The 13,039-nt window shown below is 50.1% G+C and overlaps 1 protein-coding gene across 2 annotated transcripts in view; it reads right to left on the bottom strand.

Annotated features, from left to right (window-relative positions):
• SMAD3 (SMAD family member 3) overlaps positions 1-10,692 on the bottom strand; it is a 115,088-nt gene extending 104,396 nt beyond the window's left edge. The window contains exon 1 of one of the 2 annotated variants that reach the window (XM_058541922.1): positions 10,670-10,692. Coding sequence is in view for 1 of the 2 variants with exons in the window: in XM_058541921.1 (XP_058397904.1) it covers positions 8,241-8,446 (206 nt within the window). In the remaining variant the exon portion in view is untranslated. Of the gene's footprint in view, positions 1-8,240; positions 8,936-10,669 lie in introns of those variants that run through there. The other variant, XM_058541921.1, reaches the window with a different exon arrangement.
• Between the last annotated feature and the right edge of the window lie 2,347 nt (positions 10,693-13,039).

Genomic DNA, 13,039 nt, shown 5'->3' with positions numbered 1-13,039 from the left:
CACCTACTGTGTGCTGTGAGCTACAAATATCAGCCAAGTGCTTGATCCATCTTATCTCATTAGGGTTGATTTATACGAGGTAGGTGGGCCCATCCCCATTTTACAGATGAGGAAACTAGGGTTCAAAAAACTGAAGCAGATGTACCCAAGGTTGCCACATAGCTAGCGACTAGCAGGCTCAACCCCAGGGCTGTGGCACTCCAGAGCCCTGTGCTCCTTGCTCATTACTGTGTTCTTCCTGTCCACACACTCCCCCCACCCCTGCTCCACAGGTAATACTTGAAGAATCTGTTTAGGTCGAGATAAATAGCTACACACAAAATTTAAAGGGCAGCAGAACAAACCACTTCACGCTGCCCTCTGGCGCGCACAGAGAAAGAAGGCTCACCTTGAGTCTGGATTTAGTGAGGATACAAGAAAGCTGACAACAGGGAAGATGTGAAGCAAAAGGAAAAACCCCATTTCCATCACCAGTGCCTGCTTTCAGCCACTGGTAACTACTCAAAAAGTCCTTTCTGGATCCATTACTCCACATTTGGGCTTAGCCCAGAGGTGATTTTTTAAGGAAAAAATGCCTTTTGGCATTTTTGAGCTGTGACAGCGTAAAAACAGACCTTTAAAAAACACACACCCAAAAAGCATTACTATTTTCAAAAGTCCAGTCTAAAAGGAAAAAACGGTGACACCTCAGAGCTACAACTTGGCCTGGCAGTCTGTGATGCAACACTTCGCAGCAGAAGCGACCAGATTTATAACTGTAGGTTTCAAAGGCAAACCCTTACACGGTGTTTCTTAAACAATACTGTCCTCTGCTCCTAAACTCCCATCAAAGCATTCAGGAGAAAAACGTGCCAGATGTAAGCAGGGAGAGCCACGGGATACAGAAAAAGTACTATTTTGGGGGAAACTCACTTTTCATTTCCTAGCTGGGGTTTAAACTTGTAACCTCCACGCAGCCCAACAAAAGGAGCACACTGACGCAATCAAGTATAGCCTTTCTTTATATAGATGCTTGAAAATAAATAAAGGAAGCTTCCTGGGTAAACTCTGACATATGAGCAAACATTTTCCACAGGTATCCTCTATAATGCCTACCTCTTACATTTAACCATTTTTAGGCATTTGTGGTCATTAGTTTAAGTAAACTTCCTGCTCTGAGAAAAGCCAAAAATAGCAACAAAAGAAGAAAAATTGCTCACTGCATCTCAGGACACACAGCCTCCATGTCTTGATACTCGTATTATTTTTATATTCCTTTGTAGGTAAATTTCACTGATTTAGATTCACAGAGTAAGGGAGGAGAGAGGGGAAAATAACCAAAATTAAAGACTGAATTATAATTTTATTACTTTCATTTATATAAATTAATTGGCACCAGACTGATAGGGTCTAAGGACATTAAGAATTAAGCAAGATCTGTGATTCATTGATCAACTGGATACATGTAAATGGGAGCTTCTAAAATGCTTGCATGAAAACCACTTTGGAGTTAGAAAGGCCCTTCAACAGAGCTTATCTAGTCTATTTTCCAGTTCATCTGAGGCCCAGAGATGTTAAGCAACTTGCCCCAGGTCACACAGCTAATTGGAAACAGAGCTAAGCCTAAAACCTACCCAGCTCTCCTGACTCCTGCCTCCAAAATGACCCCAAAAACCCTGTTTATAACTAATTTTTCTGTGACAGCATTTATGGGGAGAAAAGCCCTGCTAAATAAACTTTAGCCTAGTCCAGAATTAGCCAAACTTCTTAATTAATAGGCTTCTGCTGTGTTTTCATTTTAAACTGAGTCTCTCCGTCAAAACACTCAGTAGCAGTGTGCCACTGTGGCAGGCTGCTGTTTACAGCAGAGACCTCAGATAATCAACAGTGGCTAGTGTGACTTGTGCTATAGATTTGTTACTCCTAAAACTGTTAAGTAAGTCAAAACAAAGAATAATGTTACACACACACACATACACACACACACTTACTCTGGTCAGGAGTCAATAACTGCAGAGCTTGGGGGATTTGGCTCTCCGGCATCAAGAAAACAGGGTTTACAAATTAACTAGAGTGAACGCACACACCATCAGTACAACTCCAAAGAAACCCCGGTGGCAGCCAGTGGACTAGAAGCTACAGGAGGGCAGGGATGGTGTCTGCTTTGTCCACTATTTTGTCCCTGCTACCTAGCACAGGGTTTGACACCTGGTAGGTGCATGGCAGGAAAGCATAAAAATGAAGGTGGATGGGTTCTCCTGGGATCTTTGTTCTAAAACTTGGAATAGGGTAAAATTAGCAACCAAACTTTTGCAGGGTAGGGTTAATATGGCAACTTCCCACTGTTTCCAGGAACCACCGTGCTTGAAGATGGGGAGATGGAAGGCTCCATGGCCCAGGAACCCAGCAGTGGTCAACAGATGATTCCGGCCCTCCTTGGGGAGGAGCTAGTCCCATCCAACAGGGCCCCAGCCATTCGTGTCTGCAAAGGCCTGGTAAACCTCCTGGCCCCTGCACGCTCAGCAGGCTGCCTTCACGAGCAGCCTTTCCAGGCAGTTCTCTTCCCAGCCAACCAACACTATCAGATGTGGATTTGGAGAAGGGGGCGGGGTTGATTTTTTTTTTTTAATAGATCAATACATCAAAGCAGACAAGGACAAAAGTTAATTAGGACTATTCATGAGCCTTGTTGATTGAGAAAACTCATTCCACACTAGAGAACATAATTGTACTCATAGGAGGCTGGGGGAAAGGTGGATAAAGGTGAGCGACTAAGGTAACGGGAATAAAGTCTGATTTCAGTTTTTAAAGCAAGCACTGCTTGGTCCTATTTATTTCATAAAGGAGCTCACACAGAATAATGGCTGTATTGTGCATCAAATAGCATTAAAATCTCCTAATAAATTAACGAGTGAAAATTAATGGTCGCTCAGTCCATTAAATCGTGTTAATTTTATTTCCATTATAATAATACAGCAATTACAAGTTTACATTATTAAACCAGTATTTATTTTTCAAAAACTCATTTTAATTGGATTCCTGATGTGATAAGCTTGAGCCAAATTCTCTCAACTTCATCAACTTCTTGCATTTCTCATCAGAACTAAATGACTACTGCATTCATTGACTTTTCTCTATTACTAGAATTGTCGTTCAAAACTTTACGTCCTTGCAAAGACTTTTAAAAATGTATTATGAAAAGCTCTTATGTCCATACAGAAACTCAGGCTTTTGGGACTTATTTTCAGCAAGTATTAACCAGAGAAATGAAAAGCTAGGTCACACCAAAACTCTGAAATTCTAAGCGTCCACATTCATCTCCAAGTTGTCCACTTTTTATCAATGTGCTCTGTTATATTCTGAACTAATATACCTAAAGTTGCTGTTCCCTGGATTTCAGGTTTGCAATACTAAATTACTTTTTACTTCAAAGAGAGAACACTTTACAGAGGAATACAATACTGCAAACAGGTCAACAACCCTGTGGAGCAAGCTATAAGGTGACATATTAGTAGCAGTGGCTCAGTTTAGTAAAAGGCAGAAGATGAAGATGTCCTCATTCTTGTAGGCACCTATCATCATGTCACCCCAAAGTTCGCATGATCCTACTGCAGTCTGGAAACTTCCTTCGGATGATAACTGCAGTCCTCGTTTTGGTTTCCTACCTCACATAGGCCCCTCCCTCCTCTCCCCACCCCCTCCCACAGAATTAACGGTCTGTCCCTCATGTCTCCGGGCACTTTGTACATCCCTCAGCTGCAACTCACACCCTGTATCTTTGGGCAAGTCTGTCTCCCACTCGAGACAGGGAGCTCCTTGAGAAGAGGTGCCTGCCTTGCTCATCGTAGTAGGTATTTAATAAATGATTGAATAATCTAGTAATGAATGAATGATACACACAGAGGGCTAAACATAACACATCTGTCAATCTCTCTGGTTTACAAAACAGGCCTTATCTCATCCTGACTTTCCAGGTGCAGACATGAAGGCTCTGAGACACCAAGTGAATTCCTAAATCCATCCGGGTATTAAAATGGCAAGATTCAGGACCTGAATTCTGTGCTTTTTCCAGAGAAAACATGTGGCTGTCATTATTTTGTTTTCTAACATAGTGACTTTTACAATATTTAAATGACACATCATAGTTCCCCTCCCCTCAAAAAATAATCACTCCATAGTAGAGCTCACATTTCTTCTGATGGCTAGGGATAAGAAAGAAATAGCATTTAGATGCTCAAATAATGCCCTATTAATGTTTCCCTTCCCACGTGTAAGCTCCTCACAGGCAGGGGCCTGTGATGCAAATTTACCTCTGCATCCTCCCCCACTGCCTGGGATATTAACTCAGACAGGAGAGGGGGCCAATAAATATCAAGGAATCAACAAAATCCAACGTGTAACATCTGATTAGGAACTGTGAGCAAGGGGCTGTCTGCAACTGTTTGGGCCAAACAGTCAACTCCTGGGTGCAAGCAGCGAGTTGCAAGGTTCCAAATGTCAAGGGAATGTCAAGCGGCTCCCAGGTTCAGCCAGAGCTCTGAGCCAGCCCCATGGTCAGCTACCCGCTGTCTTGCAGGCCCCTTCTCTTCCCAGCCCATGTGTGGAACTCCCCTAATCAAGGTTAACAAGAGAAAGAAGAGGATGGGCCACCTCCCTGGCAACCCAAGTGGGCTTGCTTCCAATGGGCCACACAGGAATGGTTTGCAGCTGAGAGAGGTGGGCAGACAGGAGATGCTGAGATGGAGAGGGTATTAAAGAGGCCACTCCTGCAGCCTTGGTAATAGGTCTGTCCCCAGAAGCCTGAGAAAGGAGGATTAAAGATGAGGATCTTTTTCCTTTCTCCCTAGGGTGACAGTAGCCTGGCAGAGTCCAGGTAGAAAACAGGAGGAGGCCACGTTAAAAGAATAAATGCACAGAGACGGAGGAGATGCTGTGTGTCAGACCTGGTGTTTGGTTCAATTCCCCCCTTTTCCTCTGAACCTGGTGCTCTGACACAAGGAAGTCCAAATTCCCTTCCAAACAAACCAGGCCTTAAGCTTGGTCCAGCTCCCAACAATTGGGAACAAGACATGGATCTACATTACTGGTGGAAGCACAAGTTACCAGTGTCCATTAAAACAGTCATTTTTAAGTGCACCTGGCTCCTTGTTACTGACATAACATGCACATGCCTTCTCTACCTCTCCGTGGCAAATGTGATGTCTTCATTCTTATTAACTGCCAGGAAGATACCTGCAGCTTTACTCAGGTACCCAAGCAGGTGAGGAGTGAGATGCTATTATACAACTTGTCTAAGTTCTCCCATCCTGCCAGACCTCACAGTATCCTGACAGTCCCTCTGTCAGTGTATCTAAATCAAGCTCTTACCGCTTCCTTGGCACTAGTCTCTTTTACATTCTTGATATCAGTAAGCATGCATCCCTCCAGCTCGCCTGATCACCAAAACAGGTGAGAGCTGGTGTAACAGAGAAGCAAGCATGTGGTCTGGAAGGCCAGAGTTTACAGCTATAATTGCCAAATGTTGCTGTTGCTGCTCATGATTACATATTAGCCAAAACACGCTTGTCAAAATCTCCTCAGACCGAGGGCTCCTGAAACCCGTCCAGATCTCATAGAGTACTTTTAGGCACCCTGTGCCCCACCCCCCACACACACGGCGGGATAACCAAGTTAAACATTTCCCTTTGTCGACTTTCTAAAGCCCTAGTTATAAAAGGCACCGTGAAGAGAGCAGACAATTTCACAGGCAACAGCACAATCGACAGGGCTTCGCAGACACACTGATACCGCTAGCATGAGGCCAGCTAGCCACCTCCCCGAGACGTGGCCTTTAGTTTTCTGCCCATGACCAAAACAGCAGCAGCTGTTGCCAAGGGAGACAAGGTGACCCAGAGGCGTGGGCACAAAATCCAGGGATGGAAATCCATTTTGTCTGGATCCACCCAAGCAATTGGGTTTCCCTAGCTGAGAAAAGATGAAAAAAATCTGCCTCAGCATTAAGTCCTTGCCAGGCAGGTAGAAGATGCCTCCAGATGCAACCAGAGGCCCTAACAGAGTCATGAGAAAGCCAGGGGGCAAGTTAGCCTGAACTCGCAGAAACACCAAAGCATCCATAGGCCTCAGGCTGCAGGACCCTGGAGGCAGGCCAGAGCCATGCTCCCCCAGAGGGAAACTCCCACCAAGGCCAGGGGAAGCCAGGCCTCTCCTCCAGGCTGTCACCAGCCCACAGATTCAACATCAGCAATCTTACCAACAAAGATCCACACTGCCCCCCCTCCAGTCCTCACCCCCTAGCTAACAGTGCTTTGGCATTCAGGAAAGAATGTACCCAGAACTTCAAGGTGAAGAGCAGCATGGGGTAGGAGAAGGAGCACTTCTGGTCAGAATCCCATGTCTGCGATGTCAAGCCTTTCCACCTCTCACCTCCAAAGTTTTCTCAACTTTAAAAGTGAGATCAATCTTAAGCCTAACTGCTTTATCTGTTTTCCAGGAGTTTCTTTCTTTCTGGATCTCATAAAACCATGTGAAAGTGCTCTGTAAACTGGAAAACACTTCATGCAGCTGCTCGTTTTATAATTGATACCATCTTTTCTTTCTGTTTCAAGGCATAAAGCACTTATTATCAATGCACCCAGGCAGGTAAGAAGACAGGTTTTGGAAACCCCTCCCCCCGGGGGGGGGGGGCGGAGTAGGACACTCATTCACCCTACTCCCAACCCCCAACCCAAGGGATAAAGAAGAACTAAGAACCAGAGCTGGGACCAGAACCCAGGGCTCACTGACCACCACATCACACCACCTCCTCTGAAGTCCATTCTGGCTCCAGATCACACGCCCAGAGCGCACTTCCCAGACACCACACTGCCTTCGCTCCCCCTTTGTTGACTAGATCCACCCAGTTTTTTAAAAAATTATTATTTTTTAAGTCAGCACTCCCACCATATGTGGCATTCATTTCCAGAGAAGGCCTGCCCCGGATTCCCACGGACAGATGTTGCTTTGTGCCTGCCTGACACCACTGGCAGCCCTTGCACAGCTGCCCCGAGCAGGTGGCCAAGGATGGAGTCCACTGCCGGCCCAGGAGCAAGGATGACAATCTCTGCAGGGCTCAGGCCCTGGGGACCCTCTACTCATTCCTCTGCAGCCTGGGACCCCAAGGACATCCCCCACCCCACACACACTCCCTTGGCGCAGAATCAGACCTTAAAGGGGGCTGAGAGGGAGAGACAGAAGGCCAAGATAACCCCCCCACACACACCCCCTAATTCTCAGCCAGGCGCAGCTAAGCTAAGAGAAGGCCCTGGGGAATGCAGAGAAGTCACTGACCCCTTCTATCAGCCATCTGTGAGCTCCCGCCTGACCTAGCTAGCGCAATGTGGAGGATAAAGGAGGTCCAGACAGATGGCAAAGCGCTTTGGGAAGGAGGGCTCTGCAGGAATGCGAGGGCCGAGGCGAGGCCCACTTTGGGGTGCGTTTTGTTATCTCATTGGCTCTGAGCCCCCTCTATTCTGCATCTACCCGCAATCTCAGACTCAAAGGAGAGCAAAAACAGTCGGGGGAGGCGGGGAAGAAGACCCTACTCTCTGCCACTTGTCTCTCATTTGAAAGTCAGAGCATTGCACTGCAACTAAAGTGCGTGTGTGCGGAGGGGGCGGGAGACTGGCACAACCGAGTCTAAAAATACTCGATAAAAATGCTAATCCCGAAGGCAAAGCAAGAACGAAGAAGGAATCTGTCAATCATGAGGCTCCCGCTCCTCACCCACAGCCCCAGCTGTACGGACTGCATTCCTGTTGAGGAGGAAAGAAGTGGGGGGACAAGACTGAAGAAAAGAAAGGGAGAGACACCACCACCTCCACGAGCGCGGGCCGCGGGGGCGGGAGGCGGCGGCGGAGGAGGGGCTCGGGCCCGCGGAGCTGAACAAAGCGGGCCTCAACTTCTAGCCCGCAGCTCCCCGGAGTGGGGGTGGCCAATTCCAGCAGCACCCCCGTTTCCCGGAGGTGAAAAGCGAATGTGAGGTCTGGAAGTGAGAGTGCCGCGTGGAAGCCCCAGGCTCTGATGAATCTTTGCAAATCCAGAGAAGGTTTTGTTTGGGGTCCCCTCTAACCCCTTTCTGTCCGCGCTCCCACCCCCCCTTACACACACACACACACACACACACACACACACACACACTCTCCCTCCCGCTCCAACCCCACCCGGCCGGCCACGCCACGCCAGGGGGCTGGGCGGGCGCGCCCCCGGGTCGCTCGGACCCCCACCTGGGGATGGTAATGCACTTGGTGTTGACGTTCTGCGTCGTGATGGCCTTCTCCAGCTCGTCCAGCTGCCCCGTCTTCTTGAGCTTCTTGACCAAACTCTTGACCGCCTTCTCACACCACTTCTCCTCCTGCCCGTTCTGCTCGCCCTTCTTCCAGCCCAGCAAGCGCTTCACGATCGGCGGGGTGAAGGGCAGGATAGACGACATGGCTGGGGGAGGGCGCCCCCGGCGGGGCTGCGCGCGGTGGGACGCCGGGGGCGCAGAGGGGCGCTCGGCCGGGGCCGGCCGCGGCCGCCCAAACTTCGCCTCAACTCTCGGCGAACTTGCCCGTGCTCCGGGCCGGGCCGCGGCGCTGCAGCCTGCGGGGCTCGGCGCGCAGCCCTGCGCCCCGAGCGGCTCCCACGGCGGGGAGAAGGCCGGCGGGGGAGACGGGCAGGCGGCCGACAGCGGCGCGGGGTCGGGCAGGCCCCGAACGCGGGGCGGAGGCGGCGGCCGCGAGACTCGGAGTGGCAAAAGAAAGTTTGGGTTTCCGCACGGGGTAGCTGTTTGGGTGCCGCCTCCAGGAAGGAAAGTCCAACCCCCAGCCAAACTTTGCTCGCCTTGTTCGCTTTGATGCGCAGATCCCTCCGCCTCAGCAGCCTCGCCTCCCCGCTTCCCTCCTCCTTCCCGGCTCCCTCGCTCGCTCGCTCGCTGGGCCGGCCCGGGGCGTGCGCCGCGCTCCCGCTCCCGCCCGCTCCCAGTCTGTGTTTCATGCAAATCCGCGTGCAGCCTCCTTTCCAGGCGCTGTCACCGCCCCCTTGCCGCCGGGGCTCCCCGCCTCCTCCCCCGCGCCCCGCCGCCTCCTTCCCCGGGCGCCCGGCCCGCCTCCAGCGTCCGGGAGGGCGCCCGGCCTTCCCCCGCCCGGCGCAGCGCACGCCCACGCGGGCGGCCGGGGACAGCGGCGGCCCTGGCTGGAGCGCGTAGGACCCCGCGCGGCCCGGACCTGAAGTCTTGCGGGCGCCGGGAGGAAGTCGTGGGAAAGGAGCGGCGAGAGGGGCCCTAGGCGGGAGGGCTGGGCTCGGGCGGTGGCGTCCGCTCTGGGAACCCACACTCGGGAAGCTCAGTTGGAGTTGCCGGCCGGAGAGGGTTAGACTCGCAGCGAATGAGCGCCCTCAGACCAAAGGCTGGCGATGTACCCCTGGGAGGACCCGGGTCCGAGAGAGGGCGCACGGAACGCTGAGCCCCGGGAAGTGGTGGCGCACGTGGACGCGCGCGCGCTGATCCCGGTCCGGGGCCTTGGCCGGCGCTGGCGCCCCGGGGGCTGTTTTGATTCTCTCATCGGTGAGATCACACCGGCTGAGAGCCCCAAGGCTGTGTGCGAAGGAGGAAGTTGGGATGGGGAAGAAGTGGGCTCTCAGAAGGGGAGATTTGGGGACTCCAGTGACACCCTAGGTAATAGCTGGAGCCAGGGGTCCCTTGGGCTTTGTGAATCAAGTGCCCGGCAGAAAATAGGCCTCAAAGACATCTGTTGAATTCGTGAAGGAATGAATCGGGACGCTTTAGAATTTATCTTGGGGGAAAAATGACATTGCAGGGTGTTTTGAATCTTATGATACAGAAAGATCCGAAATTCGACACCCAATAAACAGAAAGAGAGAGAGCTTTGTTTCCAAAGCTGTGAACTCGCAAAAAGTGGGGCAAAAGGGCGGTGCTCGGGAAGTCGATGTGTTCAAAGTTAGCCTTGGTGGGAAGCAAAGAAACACCGGGATATTGGGGGGCTCGGGGGCTCTTCTCCCCACCAGCAGAATTCAGGGGCATCTGCCCACAGACCCCTCGGCTGCTTTCAGGAGTTACCCCAAGCCCCAGGGCCTTCCTCTGCTGACCCTCCCCTACCAGGCCTCTAGCCCGGTGTCTAAGAGCTTTGTTTATTTTTAACAGCAGGAAACCCCCGTGGTGAGAAAGAAGTTATCTGCAAACCCTCAAGCCAGTGGGGAGTTACAAAACCCTGTGAGGTGTGGCTGAATCCACAAAGTCAGCCCAGAAGCTGCAGGGGTCCCTGCCTTGTGGAGAGAACGGCCTCCCACAGGCCTGTCAGCTGCTGCCACTGAGCGCTGCGCTCTCTGCCCTCCCCTCCTGACTCCCCGCCTGCTTGGCCCTTAAAGGAGAATCCCTGAACCCCAACTGAGGCTTAACGACCTGGTTCCTGTTCCTTGCTGGTCCTCCAGCTGACCCGCAGCTGCTATGGTCTTAGGTTTCACTCCCTTCTTCCCAGCCCTCATCAAAAAAGAGAAGGAAGGAAGGCAATCAACCTTTATTGATGGCTTTCTTCATTCCAAGTCGCCCAAGTGCTGCCATCTAATTTAATCCTCACAATGGCCCTTGAGGTGGATGTCCCTCTGCCTCCCGTTCACAGAGGAGGCACCTGAGGTGCGGAGAGATTACAATACTTACTCAGGATTCCAAGCAGCACAGCTGGAATTTGAACCCCACGCATTGTGAGGCTTCAGTCCCAGTTCTTGCCACTGCACCCAGCTAGCTGCCTTATAGAGTTGTGGAAGGCAAAGATGACATCATTGATAGAGCTCTTTGCAAAACAAAAGTTCTTTACACAGGCTCGCTATTGTGCCTCTACAAGAAATGTTTGCTCACCTGTAAAATGGGGCTACAAATAGCTTTGCTCTCCACCTCCTAGGGTGGTTGTTGAAATCTAATGCAAACAGTCAAGTGTTGTAAAGGAATAGGACCACACCTTGGGGTCACTGAAATGCCGTGGAGAGCCTGTCACAGAGTGCGGATGAGGGAGCTCGGTTCCGTTCGAGGCGGATCTATGGAGAACCTTTGTGTTTCAGTCCTCCTACCCATTTCTGGGAAAGCTGAAATGAAAGATGCAAGTGCCTAACCTCAAGGACCTCACAGCCTGGAGAAACACCAAGGGGTGGCAGGTGTGTGCCTGGGAGAAAGGGGCCCTTGCAATCATTATCTCCTGGTAGAACATTAATTTTAACCTGAACATCAAATCAAGCAGGTCCAACTGTTGAGAGGCAGGCAGATAAAGTAAAAGGACGTCAAGCTCCATCAGTGACCAAGCTGGCTTTCAATCCTGGCTCTCTCCCTCCCTTCACCTCACTGAGCATTTGCTCTTTCAGCTATAAGAGTGGAGCAAACCGTTCTTCTTGTGCAGAGTGGTGAATCTAGAAAGAGCATTAAAATTGTTCTCCTCCAATGCAAGCCTCTCATTTTACACAGGCAGAAGTGGTATCTGGTGAAGGGAGGTGATATGCACTATGGAGTAAGGAGAAAAGATCTGAGGATTAAATATAGTGGATGGGCCTAGCGTGTACCTAACCCCTAAAATCATGGCATTGGAAGGGCCCCTTGTTCAGCCCTCTCATTTTCCTGAGGGGAGGAAATAACTAGTCAGCAGCTAGTTAGGGCAGCTGAACCATGCTATCCTGCACTTTCTTCACATGCAGGCATCCATGTGACACGGACAGCTGTGAACGCAGAAAAACAGTGCTGGACCCAGGTGTGAGTCCAAGAAGTCCCATTTCTGGGCTAGTTCTTGCTCCTCTGGCCTCGCTTTCTCCAGGAGAAGACTCAAGGGAAGAAGCCCCGTTTCACAAAGCAGCGAGGAGGGCTGTGGAATGGATTCCTCCCAGTGCCAGGGGGACCCCAAATGCTCCCTTGACTTTGGGCAGTGAATGGGTGGGTGGCTCTGGATGCATAGGAACTCCGTTCTGGCGCCTGGTCTCCTGGGGCCCAGCCAGGCAGGCTTTTGTAGAGGTTGTCCTTGGAAGGGAAACATTTGCCCGGTTAATTTTTCATCATGGTAAGTGCAAAGTTCAAGAGAGGTGGGATGGGGCCGGAGGCAACAACTCCGTTTCCCTGGGAATAGTCCTATCAGGGAATTGCCTCACTAGCCGACTTGCCAAAGGGTTTTTGTGTGTTTGGAGCAGCTCCCATGTGGAATACTGGAAAGAAACGAACACCTGACTTCAGTTCTGATTATTTTTCCATTAGCTAACGGAGGTTTAATCAACAAGTGGTGACTCTAGAAAGAGCATTAAAATTGTCCTGTCTTCATTTTGCAGAGACATAAAGTGATGTCTAGTGAAGGGAGGTGATTGGCAATATGGAGATAAGTCAGGATCTGGTCAGGACTAGGATTCTCATCAGAGTGCCCTCACCTAAGAGAGAGCCTTGGTCTGTAGCTCTGTGTAGCCCCTGACACACGCGAGCTCTCCCGGGGCACCCGGCAGAGCTGGGTTAAACTTCTAGCTCTACTACTTCCAGCTGTGTGACTTTGGGCACGTCCCTTAACTCCCTGTTTGTCAGTTTCCTCATGCATATGATGGGAATAATAATAACACCTACCTCTTAGGATTGCTGTAAGGAATCAAATAATCGGTGTAGAGAGCTTGCCACAAGCACATAGTACATCCTCAGTATACATAGACATGACTGATGCTCACCGTGGACTACTATGCAAAAGTTAGAAGTAATGAGTTCTGTATACACAAAACAAATAGATGAATCTTAAAAACCATTCCAAGTGAAAATAGTAACACACAGAATGAAATAAATAACATAATGCTCCTTATGTAAAAAATGACATATATACAAAACAATTGTATACATTTTGAAAGAGGTCATATAAATAAAAAAATACACATTGAACCACTTTACACCCGTTAGGATGGCTATTATCAAAGAAAAAAAATAGAAAAAAAGTGTTGGAAAGGATGTGGAGAAATTGGAACCCTTGTGCATTGCTGGTGGGAATGTAAAATATTACAGCCACTGTGGAAAACGGTGTGGAGG

Source organism: Diceros bicornis, chromosome 5 (assembly GCF_020826845.1).
Source record: "Diceros bicornis minor isolate mBicDic1 chromosome 5, mDicBic1.mat.cur, whole genome shotgun sequence".
Taxonomy (NCBI): domain Eukaryota; kingdom Metazoa; phylum Chordata; class Mammalia; order Perissodactyla; family Rhinocerotidae; genus Diceros; species Diceros bicornis.
This window is presented reverse-complemented; position numbering and strand designations above follow the sequence as displayed.